The following is a 23,997-nucleotide window of genomic DNA, read 5'->3' as shown; positions in this document are numbered from 1 at the left end:
TGTTTTGGCTCTCCTGAAAAGTGCCAAATTTCACATTCATTAGTTTAGCATGATGCCGACGACATAACAACGTTTTGTCCTCTTTCACCTTTAGTACAGTCGAACTCGCTTATAAACGAGAGTCCTGATTTAACGAGAACTCGGATTTAGCGAGGAAATCAAACAGATTTGGTTCGTACAATGTTAAGTCTATGGGAACATAACTCGCTTTTAAGGAGCAAACCCCGCTTAAAGCGGGCAAAATTTTAGCATTTCATAAAATTTCTGCTGATTTCCACCTCAGAAAAGAAAAGCTTATCCTATCTTTAGAAAAATTTCATAGACATTTTGAATTTAGCCGAAAGTTATAAATTAGACATAAATCCTGAGAACAACAGCCCTCAACATACTAAATGCGGCTGCTAAAGTGCAAAACAACTTCCAACTATTTTGAAACCACGGATGCAAAATGACAATGTTTTTTTGGACTACACGTTCTTCGAAAACAAAAAAGAGACAATAAGACAGTTCAAAGCTAATAACCAAATTCTTTACTACTGTACAAAAACATAAAAATAAATAATTTTTTTCTCGAACCCGATTTTTACGAGCACTCGTTTATAACCAGCAAATATCGTGTCCCTTCGCGTTCGTTGTAAGCGAGTTAGACTGTACCTTAGTTACCACAGTTGCTAGATCGAGTTAGTTGTGTAATGCATCACAGCATTGTTGGGCGCGAAAGAGTCATAAAAGTCATAAACATCGAGTTCGTAGGAAATGGGGAGTGCAATAAACGCGGTAAGAGGCCATTCATTAATTACGTAAGGATGATTCTGGCGATTTTTGACCCCCCCCCCTCTCCCCATGTAAGGGTACGTAAGATTTTTCAAACCCCTCCCCCCTATTCTTACGTAAGATTCCATTTCGTTTTTGAAATTATAAAACAACGAATCTTACGTCACTGAAATCGAAATTAAATTCACTATTTTTTAACTAAACCTTTTTGTGAAAAGAAATACACTCATGTCCATAAATGAAGGATAATTCAGAGTCACACAGAAATTGAACTCTAAAATAAAAATTTCACCTGTAGAATTATCACACACATCTTGAAGAAGAATATGCAAATTACAGGAAACCTCCAGATGGCGCGGGTAGTACGTCGCAATGACGAGAGTGTAAGAGAGGGGAATATAAGGAATGGTGGCAAGGAAGTAAAATTGTTCACAAGCGCTTTAAAAGCCTTTCAGTGCAATAACCGCATAATTATGGCACAAAGGAAGCATTTGGATGATTTTTTACGTGGTAGAATTATTGGACGATTGGAATGTGGACGTAACCAGCTGAAAGTATCCGAGGAACTTGGAATCATCCAGAGTGTCATCTCCAGGCTTTGGCAACGATTCCAAGACGATGGTAATGTGAGTAGACGTTACAGCACAGATCGCCCCCGAGTTACAACGCCGAATGAGAACCGGCATTTGACAGTTACTGCCAAAAGAAACGGACGGAGCACAGCATCAGACCTGTCTCGTCAGCTCTCTTCAGCCAAGGCCTTCGGGATAGGAAGGCCATCCAACTAGCAAATGACGTCATCGTTCGTCGATCCACAATGATATTGGGAAGTGAGCACTTCGATTAGTATTTTGGTTTAATTAAACTATTTGGTTTATTTATTATTGTCTTCTATTATCAGGGCCGATCCTAGCAGGTGTGCAGAGTGTGCACCGCACAAGGGCGGCCAAAGCAAGGGGCGGCCGCAGGCCGCCTCATATAGTTCTTTTAATCAAATAAAATTCCCCAAGAATTTCTCACAAGATGGCATAATAAGTCGAATAAATATGCAGAATTTTAAATGTTCAATTATCAAAATAGGTTCAAATTTTCCAACAGCATGGCATATTAAGAAAAATGGAATGTTAGAGCACGTTGTGTTGCTCCATTATCCATTAATATCAACTCTTTACTGACATGCTTCATTTGGTTGCAAAATTTGTGACAGAACTGGAAATCAGGCATGGATACAGGGAGAAGCAATAACGGAAATCCCCCCCCCCTCAAAGCATTAAAGGGTGCCTTCTAAAGGCTACTAATGCTAATCCCGAGCGTGGCAAGCTTTTATTGACCCTTAACAATGAAGACATATTTTATGTAAAAAAAAAAAACTATGCTGATAGGATACTCTCGCAAGTATTTCAAACAACAAATTCTGTGTTCAACAGTCGTGGAGACTGGAGAGACAATGGAAAATTGCGACTCCCCTGAGAGTCAAACATACATAATCAACGAACTAAAATTTTTAATTTTCCCCCTTTACAGCAATTTTTTCTAATTAAAATCACGAATCAACTGCCCGGTTTCAGATCTGGTAGGAGTACAGGGCCCTTGCCCCGGGTTACGAATTTTAAGTGTAGCTCCAAAACGAAGATCCAAAAGGATGCCTTGACGAGACTAAAAAAGGCTTCAAACTGCGTTTTTAGGACTCTAATTCCAGAAAATTTCGCTGGTTGAACCACCGTTTTTAAGGATCCAATTAAGTCTCTTATTCACCCTTTCTACCTTAATGTAATAAAACATAGCCTAAAAATGACGGCTCCAAAATTCAAAATGTCTTTTCTGGGGTCAGCCCTTCCTAACGTCATCAAAAATTGCTCAATGGTATTTTTCGAATTTCTTTTTTGAAATTTTTGCGGTAGAGGGCTCTGAAATTCATTACCTAAGATTACTAGCAAAGATGATTTGAATTAGCGTCTCTAGAGAGGCCCCCAATCCTACCTCCTCTCACTTAACGTATTCTAAAACAAACTAAAATTGCGTTTTCCAATCATCAGTTTCGAAGGACTTTGGGGGAAATACTGCGGATCCCCCTTTTCTCCAACGTAATCACTATGGCTCAAACTTTCGTTTTTAGATGGTTCCGTGGGCCACCAAACCCTTCCTGCCTAAACTAGCCTGAAATTGACTTCAGTTTTATTCAACCGCTCTTTGTCCCATCGTTATCAAACAATGCCTAAAATACGAATTTGGGACTTCCATTTCTAAAAAATTCCGGATGGCTTACGTAAATTTTCACGGCGCTAGGGCATCCAGCATCCCCCATCAATCGGAGACAAATCTTAAGTTGTATTTTTCAGATATTAATATCGAAAAATATTCAGAAAGATCCGCTGAAGCTTCTCGGTTTCCTTAACGTCACCAAAGATAGTACGAAATTGCGCTTTATAGAACCCTAAAACCCTTCTTTCACAAAACTAGCCTAAAATTGATTTTAATTCCGAAAAATATTTCTCTCAGATCGGAATATTTTCCTGTTTCCCCTATTGTGTCCAAATCTAGCAAAAAATGTGTTTTTGAAACAATAGACAATACATTAAAAAATACACTGAGCTTAATTCATAGTATTTTACATAAAAACATTTATAAGTCTTACAAAGTATTCAAATAACTAAACACGATTTTATTTTACAATCATGTTAAAACGAAGTGATAAATAAACACAGTTTTATTTTTCAAACTAATCGCATTTTAACTACTTGTATATTGTATTGAAACATTAACTCTTAAGAAGCATTCAAATAAATAAATGAACTTTCATTTTACAATTACATCAAAACAAAAAATAATTTTACCATTGTATTTGAAGAAGAATTAAATGAAATTTAAAAAAAATAAATTAACATTTTTACTTAAGTAAATGGGAAACATGACTGCAATATGTTTCAAAGACATAACATCAAATTAAAGTACATAATACCAGATTATTAATGTTAACTTAGCTGAGGAAAATTTATGCTTTTAAAAAGACATGAATGCTTGGGTGCCATCCCCCAAAGTAAACGCTGCTCTACCCCTTTCAATTATGAAAACTTCAAGAAAAATACCCCAAAAAACATCTCCCCCATCTCCCTTAAAATTTCAAGGGCACAGTCATTTAACTATAGCCGTTGAAAAGCTATCATTACTATGAGACTATGATTCAGACACCCCCCCCCCTTCGGTGGGCACTCTCTAAAAATTACACAGGAATTCAACTTGAAAAACGTTAATTAAATAATGAATAATACAACATCTGAATACTGTATGTTGTACATCAAAAAAATGTATTCAATATCTAAGCAGCCTTTTTTTTTTTTGGAATTTGGCTACTTTTCCATTTTAAGCTTTTTCTGCTGCTAATGATTCTTGTGGGGGGGAGGCGGAGCTTCAATAGATCATCATTTTAGGCTTTTGAAAAATTATTTTAAAAAGCATTAATTGATGACAAAGTAACCTTTTTCAAAAAACTTTTCATAGAATGACCATTATAGCAACTTTCTTCAATACTTAAAACCTCATAAATGTTAAATTTAGATCAACATTTTGCTGAGTATGCTCTTTTAGGAATTCAGTGTGACAGTTTTGTGACAGGGGGAAGAGAGGGTATTACAAGAAGTGTGGCATTACGCGTTGTTTATAACAATATGCTCATGTTGAACAGTGTTACATGTAACAAGGGGGGGGGGGGGGATTTGTCCGAAATTTTGCAACATACTTTATGGACAGCTCCTTAATTCAATTTATGTTACAGTTTCAGAGTTCCTGAAAGCTTATTAACAGAAAATCCAAGGAGTTCAAAAAATATGTGGTTCAAGACATTTTGCTCTTTTTAAGCATAAACAAACAAGCATAGAGCATTTGGCAAAAACACGTTGCGTATCCACTGCTCAAAAGTAATCTTTCGTAAGTCCAGAAATTATGAATACCTTTCTCAACCACAATTTGTGCATAAATATCATAAAACTTAAAGACAATAGTGGAAAAAAAACATATATATTTTTTTTAATTTACGCACAGAACGAGCTTGTTTGAATAACATTGCAGGGGCGTAGTTGGGGGGAAATGTTTGAGTATCGAACCCACGACCTCCGGCGTTCAAAGTTAATCTTCTACCTCAGAACTACGGAAGCCCATCAAGGAATGTTTTTTGATCAAAATAACACATGCTAGCGTATGAAACAATTTAATCGAAACCGAAAATATAAGATTAGTTCAGTTAAAAGCCTGTTTCAATAAACTTGTTTACATACATATTAACTGAATATCAACACCAAGTTACGTTGCTTCTGATAGCAACAAGTATATTTGCAGAAAATTTTTACATATGTATATTGTCAGCTTGGAAAATTGATCTCGAATAAATGCGTGTACAAGGTTGAAAAAATAAAGAAATAAAAAGTTGCAAGTTAACCATTTCAAATATTGAAGCAGTACGCTGAAATTACAAATTACAGACAAAGATAACAGAAAGGAAACTGACAATTGTTTGTGTAATGGAGGAAAAATTAAGTAACCTTAACTGCATGAACTCGAAAGCAAAAAATGTAAATTTGTTTATCTGAGAAAAGTACTTAACTTTAAAATTTATTCCATGATGAGCCCAACTTTTTTTTTCGCATGCAGGTTGTTCGGAAGCGGAAATCGATAACTCACTTTCTCACTTTCACTCAGATATTTACAAAACTAATATTATATATATATATTTCAATTGCTTCTACATTCCAGTACGTGGAAAGGATGAGATAAATCCAACAGTATTGTATTCAAAAATATGCATCCGAAATTACATATTTCCTATTTCATCTATTTCAGCCAGAGCAATTAGCACTACTGTTTACTGGTAAAACGCACTGCTTTCAAAGTTTCGCGCCAAGTACATAGATCGACGACTGGTGGCGTAACGAAGCGGGGGGGGGGGGGAGGAGTTGTCTGGCCTATTATCACGTGGGTCTCGCTTCAGCTACTAGTACGAGTTTCAAGGCAGAGTATGTACAGATGCTTAGGGCACATTGGTCTATATGCTCGTACGCCTACGTTCCACTTACCGCACTCACTGTCGCCTGCGATTAGCCTGGAGTAGTGAGCATGCATTGTGGACACCGCAACAGTGGTCTTGTGTGATATTTTCTGACGAGTCTTGGTTTAGTTTGCAGTCTGATCCTCGCCGGACTTTCATATGGAGAGCGCCAGGTACTCGTTTCTACCAAGAGAACACCACTGAACGACACCGTTACGGAGGTGCAGGATGGCTCATTTGGGGAGGAATTATTCTTGGTTCCAGAATTGACCTGCATGTTCAGAGTGTTACAATGACAGGCCACATCTATCGGAATGGCATTCTGGAACATGTACGTTTGTTTCGGGGCACCATGGGTGCTGAATTTTTGTTTATGGATGACAACGCCTGTCTTCACCGTGCAAACATTGTAGACGAATGCCTTCGATCCGAGGATGTCACCCGTATGGATTGGCCAGCATACTCACCGGACTTGAATCCAATAGAGCATGTGTGGGACATGCTTGACCGACGAATTGCAGCCCGTTAACCCCCCCTCCCACATGTCTATGTTGTACGGCCTGTATTGCATCGTTCGGGAGACATACTCCGTATTAACCTTAATACCAACCTCCATGTTATACTGTTTTTTGTAAATAGGTTATTTTTTAAAATTTTCCCCAGGGAGTAAAAATCGCAATTTTTATTAATTACGTCAAAACATATAGCATCTTTTTTGCTCTTTGCATTTTGTTTAATAAATAGACTTTACAAATAAGTCAAATTTGTTTTGCTCCTGTCTCTTTCTTTGCCTGAACTTCATTATCCTTAATTTATGGACATGAGTGTATTTACTTAAAAATCGGAATTTACTAGACTGAATCGACATTTTTTGTATATGATGCGATATTAATTAAAAATAAAACATGCCATACGTAGTGGGATTCTTTGATTTTATTTTACACTACTCATTCTTTGTAAAAAAAATAAAAAACAGTTCCTCCTAATACGTTTTTTATCTTCCAGGCGCAAATGAAATATAACTCATGTCAAACCAATTGACCGCGCGATTTCTAATATGAAATATCTAGTGGGAAAATTTTATTAAGAATGGGTTTCCCCACCCCCAAGTAAGGGTATAAAGATATTTTTTCAACCGCCTCCCCCTCGGGACTCTTACGTAATTAATGAATGGCCCCAAAGCAAATCAAGTATTCCACAATGCGCTTATTTTCAATTTCCTGAAATTGCGTGCGAATTTTCTTTTCAAATTTATTTTTTAAGGTAAACAAACAATGATGCTTCAAGGGAAAAATAATCGCCAATGCTTGACTATAGCAACGCATGCTCATCTTGTTTTCAACTGATTTTGAAGTGGATTCGTCCAAAGCGCCGAGCGCCAACCATCCTAAGCTGCACTGTACTGTCTTTTACGAAAAACTCTTAGTCTGACTTTCCAAGAGGATCAAGGGCGAGCCTTGGGTTTGAAACTACCTTCCAGCGTTGTTTTTCACCAGAAAACCACTCGTATTCGCCCTTGCTCTTCTGCGGGAACAGATTCGCATTTTCTACCTTGAAGTATCCAGTCGCGTCTCGACTTATGCGAGGAATGCGTTCCAAGACCCCTTGCGTAAGTCAAAATTTCGCTTTGTGAAAAGGGGACGTGTACAATTTTAAAATTCTTTAGACACTTGTAAATACCCCTCAAACTGTTGTAAACCATTTCTTAACTATGTATAGTATCATTTCGAACCTAAAGAACTGAATTTTTATTGTATTGTATAAAGGCTGTATTCAACAGAAAATACTGTTGCCATGCAAAAAATCTATAATCAGTGTGAGATCTTTTCTTTACTAATAATAAAGTTGGAAGTTTGTCTGTCAGGATATCTGTGACGCGCCTAGACCGTTCTGCCGATTTTTATGAAATTTGGTACAAAATTTGTAGCATGGGGGTGTGCACCTCGAAGCGATTTTTCGAAAATTCGATTTTGTTCTTTTTATATTCCAATTTTAAGAAAATTTTTCCGAGCAAATTATCACATTGTGGACGAATAAACTACGAAATTATCATAGCGTCGAACCGTAACATGGGCTAGCAAATGAATATAGCAAATTGGCGAGAAATTCATCATCCATTATTCGTAAATATACAGGCGAACCAAATGACCTTTTAATTTTCTACTACGGGCAAAGCCGTGCGGGTAACGCTAGTTGAAAATAAAACGGTATGGCACGTACATGATTCAGAAATACACTCAAACCTGTTTTTGTGCGGTGAATAGGAATCGCATAAAAAAATCGTTTGAAACATCACTAGTAGCTATAAAAAATAGTTTTTGCAACACAGTTAATTATACATATATTTTTTTTATCCTGCGGTGGATAGGGATCACCTCAAAAAAAGTCTCATGTAGAAAATAACCCAAAAACTTACGAAATAAAAAGGCTTCTTTAAACGAAATCAAAAACAACCAAGTGATGATAATTTTGCCGAATCGTCGGACAAAATTTCCCAAATAAGGAAATTTTTGGGAGGTCACAGTGTCCTCCCATCAGGGGTGCCCCTGTCGTTACTTGAAGATACTACCTCGCATTTTTTTTATTTTTTTTTTTTATTTCCAATGGCAGATTGTGAACAGTTACAATATGATAAAAACATGAAACAAAAAAGAGGAACAGGGAACAAAAAATATTGCAATAAAGTTCATTAATCCATATTGTCTCTAACCTCCCAATAGCTCTCAGCGTGGGAGGTCTTGGGAAGCGCGATACACTGCAGTAGCTGGGCGCGGTCCCGGTCTTCTTTAGAGCCACACAGATTACAGGAAGGGGAAGGAGCAATTCCGATTCTGAAAAAGGTGTTTTCGCAGGCAGTCTGGCCGGTGGACAGGCGGAATTCCGCAACTGCTCTGCGTCTTGGTTCATTATGCAACATCAGTACAGAATCTCTCCAGTTTTTATGGAGTACGCGGGTGATAAGTTCGTCTCGTGCACGGGCCCTAACTGCAGCCTTAACAAGTTTTTTAATACCGCAGAAAGGCATTGGTCGGGGAAAACTCTGCGTGACCAGAGCGCCCTTTTTTAGCCAGGTAATCTGCAATCTCATTACCAGGTACTCCACAGTAGGCAAAACCTCGCACTCATTTTATAAATACTAATTTCTTCAATTAAGTACCAATCGGATTCAAATTTTCATATACCGCACAAAAACACACACAAAGATTTGAGTATACTGCCGTGTGCAGGTAAACGGCAGTATCTGCAGAAATGAGTTTTCAAGATATTTGAAGAAATGTGTGGTGGATTCTATGCTACGAATAGGAAAATGTTTGAATTTGACTTTTTTCGCGCCTTTCTTTCAGCGGAAACCAAATAAGCGAGCTTGTACAATAAAGATAACGTACAATAGATGACAAAAATGAATAGAAATGAAAAATTTGCAGTTACTGCCCTTTACCTGCATACGGCACTATACAATTATACTGCACAGTGTGCACAGTAATCATACCTATAACTTAAAAAATGAAGATAAGGATTTATACTGCCCGATTAGATTGTTATCGGTCTTCTCCTGACAACGCATGCACATCAGGCAACTCTTCAGAAGGAGAGAAAAAAAGAGTAATGAGTTGATCTTCTACTTTCTACAGAAATGATTTGGCCGAAAATGTTCATGTTGTGGGTGAGGCATTCGCGTTAGCTCTAAAATTCGTTACTCATGAAAAAAATCGCTTTATAACCATTTCACGTAAGTCGAATTACGTAGTAGCGCGAGTCCACTGTACTTCCAAAAAATTTCAGATTTATATCCAACACCCTTATTTCCTAATTCTCCCTTTCTTTTCCAAGGGCCTGATATCTAGCAACACTTCTGTCTTGCGCATGAAAAGTTTGACTAATCATTTGATCATGCGCATTAAAACCGCTGCAATGGAAATGCTACTTACAGGCTAAAGATAAGTTTTTCCGTGATTCCCATGAGAGCTGCTGCAACGCACATAACGAAAATGAATAGTCCAAAAAACACGTGTACAGGGAGGTACTTCGCCCGCCAGATCTTTGTCAATCCAGGAAATAGAAAAGCCACGAATCCAAACAGATACTGCAAAGAAAACAGAGATGAGATAAATTTTTGTCCTTCGCTATTAGTAGATCTTCACTAAATGCTTGAAACACACTGCTTGAAAATTTGAACACCATGACTACGTTAGAAATAAATAAAATGCATTCCGAATATAATAGTGGTTTAACTCCAAGGAAAAAAAAACCGCCTAAAGTCAATATCTTGCAAAGCAACCATGAATGAATATCTATGCGAAAAAGCACAATTCGTAGAATCGAATCATACAGATTCTTATTAACTCGTTCAATTGGTTTTAATGCTGTAACAACTGTAACAGGCTACATTGCGACAAAACAGATTCTGAATGTCTTGCCGAATACCATCCCAGATAACCTTTATGCAACACAAGCTAATTTATATTCTATTAAACTATTCTGACTTTTGGACAACGTGCTACGCAGGGGAGGGGCAGATACAAGGAGAAGGTCATGGGGCTCATGACCTCCCCCTCCCCCCCAAGCCGTCGACAATATTATCTATTCACACTGAATTCAAATACCTTGTGAATGAAATATGAACGATTGAACTGCAGATTTTAATTCACTAATTTTTTTAAAAGTAAATATTTAAAATACTACTTTCTATTATTACTTATGAAATTAATTAGTAACTTTTATGCCCTATTAGGTGCCTTAATCCCTTCCGATTACGTCCGAGCGAGTTCAGACATTTTTCGTACCCAGTCCCTTGTACCCTCCCCCCCTTAAAATTATGGTCTGTGTTCGCTCCTGCTGCTTCATCTGGGGATCTTAGATAAAAATGCACCAGAACTTTTATAATTAACTGATATTCGAGGAAGAACATACCTGCATGGCAAAGAGGACAACAGCAGTGATACCAAGCCAGCTATGTACAGAGTAGAGGTTAGGAATAGGGACTTTAGCCAGGTTGTGGGAATCAAACGCAGCTTTCAGGGCTACAATGGCGAATATGAAGGCTAATGTGTGTAAACCCAGATGCAGTAACTTCAGGGTTCGTTTGCGCTGGTTGCGAAATACGCGGTAGACGAGCAGAGCTGTAAAAACAATAAACATGTATTTGAGAAAGAATAGTTATGCTATGTTATCCACAAAACTTACAAATTTTACTTAGTGTTATTTTTAGTACTAAAGTACAGTATACTCTAGTACTAAAAATAACACTAAGTAAAATTACTCGGAACACTCGCACACATTGTAGCGTTATATCACAGTCAGTCAACCAACCCCACGTTAATAACTACAAATCAACCTCATCTGGTATGCTTCAGCTAAGGCCACTATACGAGCCGACGAATCAGGACTTAAGAAACGGATATTTCATTATTGAAAAGCTAGAATTACCAGAGCGAAGTTTCGGGCATTACCAAATTAGTCAAAATTTAAATGCCAAAAAAGACATTACTTCTGCTAACTGAGTTAATGGATTTGATTTTTTTGTCTTAAAACGATTAAACGATTATTTTTTTAGCATTTTTAGTGTTAAAATGAATCACTGTCAGTCAGGGGCGGCAAATAAGGGGGTCAAGAGGGTGCGGTCGCACCCCCAAATTTTTGAGAAAAATGATGGAAAATGGGTGAATTCAATTTATGTAAGTCTGAAATTATTGTTCATTAAAAAAAAAATCTCGCTGGTTATCGGTAACTATTTGGTGAAACTCCACACATTTCCAGACAAGAAAAAGTGTTTTTCGTTATTTGGATGATGACTTAGAAATTCATGAAGTATTTTCCGGCCTTTTCAGATCATAGAAAACTGATAGAGAACCATGGTTAATTTAAACTAAAGAAGACATTTCCTCATATAGGCTAAATATTTCATACTTGTGTGCCCAGTGTAGGAATGGTATGTCCAATATGAGAGGCTCGTGAAAAGTGGTGTTGCTGCATGGTTTGCACAAAAAAATTCCTTGATATTTTACATTCACTTTTACGCTCATTTTTGAAGTGTACAGTAGACCCTCGTTTTACGCGGGGATTACCTTCCACGAAAATGCCACGTAAATCGAAACAGCGTAAATTGAGATCCAATACTAGTGTTAAAATAAGGGTTTGGTTCCGTAGATAACAAAGTACTTCATTCTAGTGATGACTAATTATATGTATAATAAGTTTAATGTAAACTCATATCGATTTTTATGCACTACATGCATAAAGAAAACATAAATTAATTTCGTGTTCTGTTTATAAAGAGGAGCTGGTTATGATAGTCTTTTGGTAGTCATTAAGAATTTTTATGATAGAATATACCTTCACTAACAAATCAGAAAGATTATTCCCATTGTCTAGGAATGGCTCAAAATGTTCAATGTGAACGTTTTTGGTTGTGCGTCACCGCCGTCGGTATCCTCGTTGGTTTTGTCCTCTGTCACTCTTAAAAACCCTTCTTCCACTGAATTCTGAACTGTGAGAGTTTAATAACTTTACTTCTGGAAAGAGCTCTGGTACCAATCGCATAAAATGTCTCCAGTGGCCCCAAGTTCGATTATTAGCACGCTTAAATGCAGTTGATTACGCGTAATCTTCAATCTTTAGGAGCTGGGATTTATAAAGAGAGGATAATTTTATCTGTTTGCATTGCCGCATCCGTGTAAAACCGAAACTCATCTGTGTAAAATAAAATAAAGGTGTCAAATTTTAAACCGCGTATAATCGAAAACGCGTAAAATAAACCCGTGTAAAACGACGGTCTACTATATATTTATTCAATGAAAAAAGTGTTCATCGCTTTCATTTGCTAGAAACACGTTGCACACAGCTGCTCAATGCATTACATGCTTTCATAGAAATTTCTTCAAAATTCGTGTGCTTATTGATTAAAAAATCCCTAACAAATACTTTTTATAGGGCTCTATAATTTGCAGTCTCGGAGTGACACAAGATGGTCTTCAAGAGTTAAAACCATAAAAACATTTCTCTATAACTTCAAAGCAGTGATTTGACGACTAGAAGAATTATTGCAAAACGATTCTTTCAATGGTGAAAAAGCTTATGCCCTTTAGCATGTATGACTTCGTTTGAATTTTTATTCAATTTGTATGAATTTGTATGTAGAAAGTTTTTGAAAAATGATTTACTCTATCAAAAGTCTTCAACCCGCTATCCATAATTTTCGGATTATTCAAGCCACAGTTCAATCACGAACTGTTCGTTCATGTACTACTATAATTCAATCACAACTGAAACTGAAAATAGATTTTACATAGATGTATATTTCAATCAATCGTGAAACTTTTCAAAAAAAAATTCTTCCTTTGAACCAATTTTAAAAAGGCGAAAAAAAAGACAAAAAAAAGCCAAAAATCCACATGATGATAAGTCAAATATTGAATTTTTAATATTTTGTATGAAGTAATAGATTCGGTTTCGAATGAAATTAATACAAGATTTGATGATTATTTTTCTGTATGGTTGGCTATATATTATCAGGATTGGATTTTGAAAACGAAAAATAAAAAGTTTCAACTACGAGAAAAAATTTTAGTATAAGGCAAGAAAAATTACAAGCAATATGACGACAAATAGGTTATAACATCCAGAGACTGACGTTTCGTCCTTGTTATGGACTCATCAGTCTGGAATAGTGAATAACAGAGCAGGAGGCAGATGACATCTCATTGAAGCTGACAGCGCAGACGATACTAGATTATTCAATGATAAAAAATTAAGCCCCCCACAATTTTTGAAATTGCCTGGGTGATTTTGAAGAGCAAGATATAAAAAGTGTTTTCATGCATAACTTTGTCACTCCAATTATTTTTTAACTATTCCAATCAGCTCAGCTGGTAGAGAAATATTTTTTGAACAAAAAAAAAAAAAAAACTTTTGGCTGAACTGGCAAAACAGCACGACATTGGGCACTGATAGATTAGTAACACGATTCCCTGCTCTTCCGAATTCAAAAAATCATGCATAAAACTTTTCCAAAAGGTATAAAAACTTTAGTATCGAGATGTTTTTGTATGATAACTTATTGGAAAATTAATCAAAATTTTAATTGTTTCTAAAAACTAATTTTTATTCATATTAAACTGATTTTATGATCACTTCCTGTTAGCTAATGTGTGTATGGTACCGCACTGTGGTAATACATATTTAAGAAACTCGACCCCCCAAGTGAAATGCTGAAATGCCGCCCCTGCTGTCAGTCCTGAAAGGTACAAAAAACAGCACTCACGGGGAAATTAAAGGCATGTATTAAACCCGCACCCAAAGATTGAAAGTGATTTTGTTTTGAACACACTTGAAAGAATTTCTGACGGATAGCAAGCACATAGTTCATTTAAAAAAATTTTAGTTCGGAAATAAGCCCCAAATTTACGTTAAGCGTATTTCCATGCTTTGTATGTTAAAGAAATTTGGTTTCGTGGAAAATGGAAGGGAAAAAACCTGAAATCCAGTCCTAAGTATCCAGCCACTGCCATTAATGTGAATTTTGACATCCACAATTCAAATTATATTTTTTTGCAGGCACACGAATCCCTTACTCGCTGTGTTTCTTGTTTCTACAAATGGCTCCTATTGCAATCATAGTTGCGAAAAATATAATTTAAAATTAAGATATCAAAATTCAAATTAAATGCCAGGGGCTGGATTCTAGATGTGTGTGCTGGATGCTGCTTTTGTCTAAAGAGGATTGTTTCAAGTCGAGAGGGTCAGGGGTTCAGGAGTATGAATAAAGTCTATTCCAGTGGATATGAATGCCACCGCCTAGGAGGAGCGCTCGCACGCGGAGGCCGATAGATCTCAAAATTGACCCAGAACGCCAACTTTAATCAAGTGAGGAAAATTGGCAATTTGTGATTGCGCAAAAAAATAAAATGTGCTAAAAATATTTATAAATATTACACTTGAATGTTTCGTTATTTTTAATTACACATCACATTCCAAACATAAAAATAAAAACAATACGCATTTCTTCTTTCCCTGCCGTCTCCCGCTTTTTTCTTGGAAAAATAGTTTTTAGCCAATATACTCTTTACTGCTTTCGTATTTCACTCAAAAAAAAAAAAGAAAAAAGAAAATGAATTCCACTCCTCTGAAATATGTCAAGGAGTAATTTCATGCCTCGGGGGGAAAAACAGACTTATTGTCATATTTCGTTTTAAAAATTGCTTTAACTCTTAATACAGGGTGTTTCTGAACTCATGTGCAAAACTTTACTGGTTAAGCATCTAGACAAACAATATAAGGGCCCCAAATGTCTTCCGAAGTAGATATTAAAGCTTTTAGTCTTTTAGGAGGCACCATTAAAGTTTAGGGTCCAAAATTTCAAATGATCATAAAAAACGGAAAAATTGGTCGATTCGTTTGCGGTTTTCGCTGAAACTATTCTTTTTGTCAATATTTTCTTGACTATACATTTTGAAGATGTAGTTTAAAAAATGCCGATAGAGTGCGCTTTAGACTTTGGAGTAACGAACAACTATTTTTTTACCGCTATTTTTTAATCTCATTAAATGTTTTCTAATGCTTGCACTTAAACTTAAATTTTGAGCTCAAGATCTGAACTGTTGGGAGTGATTAAGTAGCGAAAACTAAACTGTCTTCAAAGGATGAAATACACTTTGTAACAAAAAAATGTATGCATCAAAAATAAAATGAGCTGCAACCAACATACTCGGCAGGAATGTAGTTTGGTAAGAGATCATTTATATTTCGTTGCCAGAGACGAAAGAGTAAGCGCGCTATGCGCATACAAGATGCGCCGATAGGTACGATTGAAAGGGTGAAAACTTGTGTCAAAGGGTACTTCAGACGAAACTAGAGTTTTAAGGATGCTATTGTGACTAGGACGACCTTTTAAAGGTATACGAACAATTGTTGGACTTTTTAAAGGGACGTTCAGTAGGTTTAAGAGAAGCAGGTTGATCCTACGCGTGTACTTGCCGCCACCTCAGTCGGAGCGATATGGTAGTAGCTTAGTGTAGGTAAAAATAAATGAATCACTTCATTGCGGTCGGTTAAAACATTCTAGAAACAGAAATGAGCGCAAAGATCGTACATCATAAGAGCGGCTACTACCATACCAACAAGGTCGCTAACATTTGCCCCATGCCGTTTAACACCTTCCAAGAAACCAAGGGCGCCCACATGCAAAATTTTAAGGGGGAGGGGGGCTCAGATATTTTCCCCATGGTTTAGCAGGATTTTTTCCCCATGGAAACCGTTTTAAGTACAAATTAGAGTTATTGAAATTTGACATTTTTAATAAATTATTCATTAATGGCTAGAGAAGAAATTTTTTTACATTTTTGCAAAGAAAAAAGTATTAAAAGCAAGGAAGTTCCAATTTCTAAGGGGAGGGGGGCTTGACCCCCCTTTGGCCCCCCTATGTGGGCGCCCTTGCAAGAAACTGATGGTGTCAAAAAACAATCCTGAGTAGACTGAAAGACGCTGGTATCACGAATCGGCGTTCCATTGCGATGGATTGGATTTTCGCTGCACTTGATTAGCTGGGCTGTGACAGACAGGAGACATGTTATCTTCAACGACGAACCCCGATTCAGTCGAAGTGGTTATAGGTAACCTATTTCACTCCATACCACGTCGTGTTTTGTCTTGAATAGCGGCTAGAGGAGGCTATACAACTTACGGTTTTATAACCTTTATTGTGTCATAACTTCTTATTAAAACAATCTTTTGTTCTGAATTTGTAATAATTTCCTTATCTTGTCATAGGCCACATCTATTTTAAGTTTCGTGAAGATCGCTCGTTTCCTTCTGGATTCAAGTTTTTTTTTTTTTTTTCTTTTGTGACAGTGTATTTTAACTTATGAACACAGTTCAGTTTGTGCTACTTAATCACGCCCATTGATTCTGATTTTGAGCTGAAAACTTAAGTCCAAGCATTAGAAAAAAATCAAATGAGATTCAAAAATAGCGGTAAAAAATAGTTGTTTGTTACTCCAAAGTCTAAAGCGTCCTCCCCTAACGATATTTTTTAAACTACATCTTTAAAATTTATTTTCAAGAAAATAATGAAAAAAGAATAATTTTAGCGAAAATCGCAGACGAATCGATCAATTTTTCTATTTTTATGATCATTTGAAAATTTGGACGCTAAACTTAAATGCCGCCTATCTCCTTCGGAAGACGTTTGGGGCCCTTATCTTTGTCATTACATTGTTTTCCCTGATATGTGCTATCACCCCTTAAAGTTTTGCCGAAAAGTTCAGAAATACCCTGTATATTTCAGGGGTTCTTAAACTGGGTGCTGCGTCATCCTGGGGTGCCGCAGGAAGACGTGAGGGATGCCGCTAAGTATTCATGCTAAGAATAATATGCATTTCATAGAGTTAGACTAGGGTGCCGTGAGGAAATTCTTGTTCTTTAAAGAGTGCCGCGAATCGGAAAAGTTTGGAAATTCCTTGGATTTGAAACAATTTGGAGTCTAAGGCAATCGAGAGAGAGATCAGGAAAATCGATGCAGAAATTATTAGAAAGTAGACTCGTTCAGTTCTGGACGAACTAGCTTCTTTATCATTTCTCCTTTTCGAACTGGCGATCTGCATTTCGAACCCGTGCAATGTCGAACAAATCTGCCATTTCTTAATGAAGCTGAATCAGCTCTGCAAAAGTTGTTTCCCCGTCACAACAGTGTATACACGCGGTAAACAACATGCCGTTGCTGAAATGATTTTTTTTTTTCTTTAATTTATTCTCTTCAGACGATAATTATCTTTCCGTCTTATTCTCTCTCTCTTTATTCGTATTCGCTTATTTGCTGACGATAAATATTTTCGTAACTCCCCCCCCCCCCCCCGCAAACGCTATTTACAGGCAGTTTGTTAAAGTTTACAGATAGTGATGAAATTCCAATAGATTCAGCACTTTTTCGTGAGCTGACATAATTGTTGCTTTGAAGATAAAAGTGTATTCATTTCGTTTCGCAACAGGTTCCAAAAACAAAAGAGCAATGCAAAAAATATTTTTCTTCAATTACTCATGATCACTCTCTTACACAAATGAAATATATATCAGGGTTTCGCCAACGGATGCATTTTTTCAAATGATGCAAGATATTTTCGTTTTTTTTTTTTTTTTTGGCCAAAGCATATTACTAATACTTTTTTAAAAACCCGCACACACAGGCATTTAATTTTTTTGAGACAAATTAAAATTTTCGCAATCTAAGATAGCAGTTTTGAAACATTTTTAGTTCGTTGTGTTTTTCGCACTATTATACACACAAATTATACAGAATACCTTCAGTAAATAAGGTTACATTTGGCTTCAACTATCTTAGAACTAAACTTGTGCTCTCCTCACCTGACCGTAGTTGATGTTCCTTTGATTTTTCAGATCTCTACATAGTATAAAATGAAATCTCCAAAACGCGTCTGTTTGTGCGAACGCGCAAAACTCGAGAACTACCCAATCGATTTCGCTGAAATTTTCAGAGTATCTTTTTTCAGCACCGGAAAGGTTTGAAGACCAGTTCGAAAAAAAATCATGAGTGGTTCTTTTTTTTTATTCCAATTCAGGTCCAATTTTCACATAAAATCCCGAATATGGGGGTAAAAAATTACTTGCATATATCATTATTACATATCGGAGGAAAGGGCAGATGTTTCCGCCTTCTACGCACTTTTTTCCAATTCTCTAACTTAATCACGGCGGGGGTTATTCGTGTTTTTAACTCAAATTTGTTTAGGCTCTGCCTTCTTCATTAAATCTGTCACTAAAAAGTGAAGGAATTGTCCCGCAGTTTTCTTTTTGACACCATTGGAAAAAGCGACATTTTTTGCTCTAGATCTATCCCGACCTATGGTCGAAAATCTAAGCTTCTATCTCCAAAGGAAAAACAGTTACAAGCCATTTTGAATCAAGTTCGAAAACTCTCATCTCCATTCAAGTTGTTAACCATTTTATGTTCGTGTTTCCACGGTTACGCTTTTTGAATCCATTAATATTTTCCATCTTTCTCATTTTATAATTTCTTAAACTTATTTTATTTTGTTTTGTTTTTTCATGGTTACGCTTTTTAAATCCATCTTTTTCATTTTAATTTCTTAAAAGTATTATAATATCTGCTGTCAAGGTTTGAAAGGGAAATCTTGCATGATGTTTTTTTGAGCATTGCTTATTGTTCTCATTTGACTGTTTTGAATTCTTATGATTTTATTTTTCCCCCGTCTCCCTCTGCAGCACCACCGTCGACCGGCCCCTCCCGATGCTGCTTCTCTACCGAAAACCGTCTCCAGGGTTACGTCCATGTCCTACACACATACGCATACATACACCTACACAAACGCACACATACCCACACACATGCCCACACATTCATGCCTGCACACAGACACAAACACGCATACACACACACACATATACCCGCACACTTATGCCTGGACACAAAAACACTCGTGATTAAGAAAAACATAATTTGAATTCAAGATGTCAAAACTCAAATTAATTTTCTATTTATTTATTTTTGTTCCATATTTTCTAGAAAGTCTACTGGTAGCGATTGTTTTTGAACCCCTTTCCCTTCTGTGACCGGAACCCAGGCTCATTGCGACAAAGTCCCCCTCCCCTGGCGGTTGTTTCTAGAATGATAAAACCTAAGCAACTCGACTCACCGTCTCCGTAGCAGAAGATCAGCCCCAGCACCATGAAGAAAGGGTGGTAGTTAAACTGCAGGGCAGGCTGCGACTGCCAGGCGAAACCGCCGAGGTACTGCCCGCACCAGGCAGAGACGAGGGCGATGCAGATGACCCCCAACAGCTGCGAAATGAGCAGCCATACCTTGAAGTACCCCAGCTCTTGCCCCTCGTCCAGTGACGGAGAATCCATGCCACGTTGACCTGGAAAAGAAAAACGGGGAAATTTACAGGATGCTGAGGACGCATCAGACATAGAAGGAAGAGAAAAAAAATCCTATTTTTTTTTAACAGTCGCACGAAGAAACGTGTAACCATTATAAAGCGCGTTAAACTGAACACTATTCCTGCATTTTATACTGTCACAAACTTGCAACAGACCTTTTTACCCATTATTGTCACGGGATAAAATACAAGTTAAGGCAACGAGATCACACATCAAAGCGTAACGCCAAACCAAAAATGTCGGGTACTCGAACCGCCGATCGAAGCCTTCTCCAACCAATAACGGCCATATTCACTAACCGTACTGAACCTTAGCCAGGCACTCGTACCGCCAATTGAATTTATCTGATTAGTTGAAGAAAGTTCTGATCGACGGTTTGGGTGTCTGAGGTTCAATCTTTTTTCACCATACTACTCGATGACAATATAAATGTTATTAGGAAAAATCTATATTCCTTTGAAGATAGTTATCGCAGTCCTTTCTCAATTAAGTGATTAGGTACTCAAGATCATCTGGGTTTAATTATTGTATGCTTGAGATCAATATATTTACTGCTTCTTGGTAAAACGGCTTTGTATTTCAGAGATGCCGAGGACAACCACTACATTTTACTTCCTTTTACAAAGAGCTGATGTGTCTGCATCATATGACTTCCTTATACTCCAATTTAATGTCATTTTCTCATTATTGGCAGTTTTAATGTGATTCAATAGTTAACTCTCTAAATATCACCAACAGTGGCCAAATTGAAACCAGATTTTAAAAAATAATAATAAAAAAAATCGCCAAGTTGGCGACAAAACGTGGCAACCAAAAGACTGGCGATATATTGCCAAGTGTCCACCAAATTATAACACCACTAAGACCCACTTTGGAACATCCGAATGCAACCAAAAAGGGAGGTGCACAACTAGACCCCACTAGGAATCTAAGTACCAAATTTCAATTTTCTAGGACATTCCGTTCTTGAGTTATGCGACATACATACACACATACATACAGATGTTACGAGAAAACTCGTTGTAATTAACTCGGGGATCGCCAAAATGGAAATGTCGGGTGTCTGGACGTTCCTAGGCTATATCCACTTGTGGTCGGGTTGAAAAATAAACTCAACATTCATTCGGGGGTGAGCAAAATGGAAATCAAGGCCGATTTTTGAGTGAAAATTTTTTTGCGAATACAATAGTACTTCCTTTTTTGTAAAAGGAAGTAAAAAAGGAAGTATTGTATTCGCGAAAAAATTTTCACTCAAAAATCGCCCTTAATTTCCATTTTACTCACCCCCGAATAATTATTGAGATTTTTTTTTCGACTCGACCACACGTGGATAAGTGCCAAAGAACGTATAGACATGCGAAATATCCATAATGATGATTCCAGAGTCAATTACAACGAATTTTCTCATATCGTCTGTATGTACGTATGTATGTCGCATAACTCAAGAATGGTATGTCTTAGAAAGTTGAAATTTGGTACGTAGACTCCTAGTGGGGTCTAGTTGTGCACCTTCCCTTTTGGTTGCATTCGGGTGTTTCTAAAGGGGTCTTTTGCCCCTTTTGGGAGGAAATCATTATTAATTTCGATGTAAACTCAAGCGGTGTTATAATTTGGCGGACACTTGGCAATATATCGCCAGTCTTTTGGTCGCCAAGTTTTGTCGCCAACTTTTGGCGATTTTTTTTTTTAATTTGTTTCAATTTGGCCACTGTTGGTGATATTTAGAGAGTAAACTATGGAATCACATTAAAATTGCCAGTAATGGGGAAATACATTAAATTGGAGTAAAAGGAATTCATGTGATGCACATATCAGCTCTTTAAGTAGGGGGGTTAGAGTTTCGTATGTGTGTGTGCAGTATGCCTCCATTACATCCCACTAGTGAAAAATACCGTGAAAAATTTAATCGGTACTGCCCGGGAGGTCCTATTGCGAGCTACAGCTGCCTCTTCTGAAAATTGACCAATTTGTGTATTGCTTGAGAAGTAACTTCAGCAAAAATGTAAGCACTTTTTTGTGTCTATTGGGTAGGCAGAGCCTAAGAGGGGAAGGAATTGTATTTTCTTTCTTTCTTTTTTCTGTCATCATCAATAATTACAGCTAATTTTTCAAGAACCAGTGAGCACTGGAAGATAATTGCATCATTTTCGATGATTTTTTGAAATTTTTGTTTTTGCTGTGAACCATCTGTCCTATTTCGATATCAGTACCATTAGCAAACAGGCAAAAATCAAAACAGATAAGGACAAAATATTTTTTATCAGGAATATCAGGTCAGCAAGCAAAAAATCAGGACAAATAGGGCAATATATTTTTCATGAGAAATGTCAGCGCAACTAAGAACTCTTGAAAATTTTCGTTTATCAAAGTAAAATAGTACCTGAACAAGTTTATTTAAAAAATGATTTAGTACTAGTGCAGTGATTGAAACAGTGTATTTAAAAAAGAAAACAAAAAAGTGGTCATTTAGCGCAATCCAAAATGCAAAAATTCTGAGAAGTGATGTGAAATGGCTCACCTGTCATTCTATTTCTGATACAGTTCTTTTGAAATTTCACTGTAGAAAATGCCTATTGACCAATAAAAAATTAAAACTGAGGAACCTATAAGAAATTATTCAAATGAAGTAAAACATAATATAAATATCGTAAATGTTAGCTGTGTTAGTAACGAAAATGTCAATTACTTTTTAGATGCAAATCCAGCTAAAAATGAAACTATACTATGTAAATAACTTAATTTTTTTTTAAAGTGTGGCAAAAACGAGCTACACGTAGGAAAACTTGTATGAGTATGTAAACGATGAAGAAATTTCTCTAACTTTTCAAAGAGCTAAATTGCTAACAATATTAACTTATGTTTCATGAGTGTTGACGCTACTCTGAGTGAACTGAAACAAGTTCTTCAAAATTGTTCAGCTTTTCGGAGCTTGGATCGTATAACACTCTAACATTACACTTAAAAAAATTAATAAAAGTAATTGCATTCGTTTCGAACGAATACAAAAAAATTCAAATCATATTTCTCACGATCAAGATGAAACACCGTGTTTGCATTTTATTGCTACACATACTGTGAGCTCATTAGGCACCTTATGCGGGTGCACAGCTTCGCCCGCACCTTTCTAACAAACAAACAAAAAGTAAATTTGCGAGAAATTCTAAAAATATGCAATGATTTTACCTCTACTCCAACTATACAGCCCTTGAATAAACATATCCAAACTCAGAGGTATCTACTGGAGGAGTTGTGGGCAGGGGGGAATCATGGCTCAGACTGCGCCGTTAATGCAGGGGTGTCCCCGGAGCAAGGGCACGCCCCTTCCCTCCCCCTTTTTTATTGTGGAGAACCCTCCCCAAAAAGGAAAAACATACCCCTCAAAGCAACCCCCCTAAAAATTTCAATGGCGCCATGACCTCTCCCCCCCCCAGGTGGGCCTTTAAATCCGAAAAGGTTCAACTCCTGGTTGAAGTTTTAAGAAAATGGCGTGCTTAGGGGTTTTTTTGGGGGGGGGGAGAGGGGGCTCTCATTCCGTGAGTAATCTTCGTGGTATTTGGAGGAGGGTGTGTGCTATCGGTCTTGGAGAATGACACCCCTCCAAAGGGGCATAAATAGTGCTTCCAAAATTATTAAAACAAAGTAAAACATTTCTCAAAAACCTCACGGGAAAATGTTTGAAAAAAGCAGAAAGAATTGCAGTTTTTATTGACACGAAATACGCGCAAAAGATTTCATTTCAACTTTTCAAACAAACGTATACTTTAACATAGCGGCTTTACATAATAATTACATCAAAAAAAAAAAAAAAAACCTTTTGAATTCAAATTATGGTTTTCGCAATCACGAGTTGCGACAGAACCCTACTCATTAGTTACTACCCCACTCGCTTGTTTTTAGAAACGGTTCCTGTCCTTCCGATTGGGCGGTTGCGTGTGCATAGTTGTGTATGTGTAGGCTTGTGTGTGTGCGTAGACCTGTGTGTACGCACGTTGGCGTGTGCGTATTTGTGTAAAGGCGTGCGTGTGTGTAGGACATAGACGCAACCGACCAGAGGAGCAGCGGCTACCGGGAGGAGTCGCGCCTAAAGCCCTGGATCCGTCTCTTAAGTGGCGACACACTTTGATCCATGCACTGCGCGCCGCTTTCGACTGCGATTGGAGGCGGGCAGTCACGTGGGTTCAGTCCGCCATTTTGTGTCGTTGCCTGTGTGATTTCACTGTGCGGAATACTAGATATTTTCTCTTTGCTATTCGTATTTTTCATCAAACGCTATC

General features: G+C 37.2%; 1 protein-coding gene across 9 annotated transcripts in view; it reads right to left on the bottom strand.

Annotated features, from left to right (window-relative positions):
- LOC129225960 (transmembrane ascorbate-dependent reductase CYB561-like) overlaps nt 1-23,997 on the bottom strand; it is a 69,295-nt gene that overhangs the window by 15,483 nt on the left and 29,815 nt on the right. For 3 of the 9 annotated variants that reach the window (XM_054860519.1, XM_054860521.1, XM_054860522.1), the window contains 4 exons: nt 22,242-22,326; nt 19,477-19,701; nt 10,724-10,932; nt 9,742-9,896 (listed from right to left, as the gene is read on the bottom strand). In XM_054860519.1, coding sequence (XP_054716494.1) covers nt 9,742-9,896; nt 10,724-10,932; nt 19,477-19,701; nt 22,242-22,248 — 596 coding nt within the window. In that variant the 5' untranslated portion in view covers nt 22,249-22,326. The remainder of the gene's footprint in view (nt 1-9,741; nt 9,897-10,723; nt 10,933-19,476; nt 19,702-22,241; nt 22,327-23,997) is intronic. The other 6 variants (XM_054860520.1, XM_054860524.1, XM_054860523.1 and 3 more) reach the window with 2 other exon arrangements.

The sequence above is a fragment of the Uloborus diversus genome, chromosome 7 (genome assembly GCF_026930045.1).
Source record: "Uloborus diversus isolate 005 chromosome 7, Udiv.v.3.1, whole genome shotgun sequence".
In the NCBI taxonomy this organism is placed as follows: Eukaryota; Metazoa; Arthropoda; class Arachnida; order Araneae; family Uloboridae; genus Uloborus; species Uloborus diversus.
The sequence above is the reverse complement of the archived record's forward strand: the minus strand, read 5'-3'. Positions and strand labels throughout refer to the sequence as shown.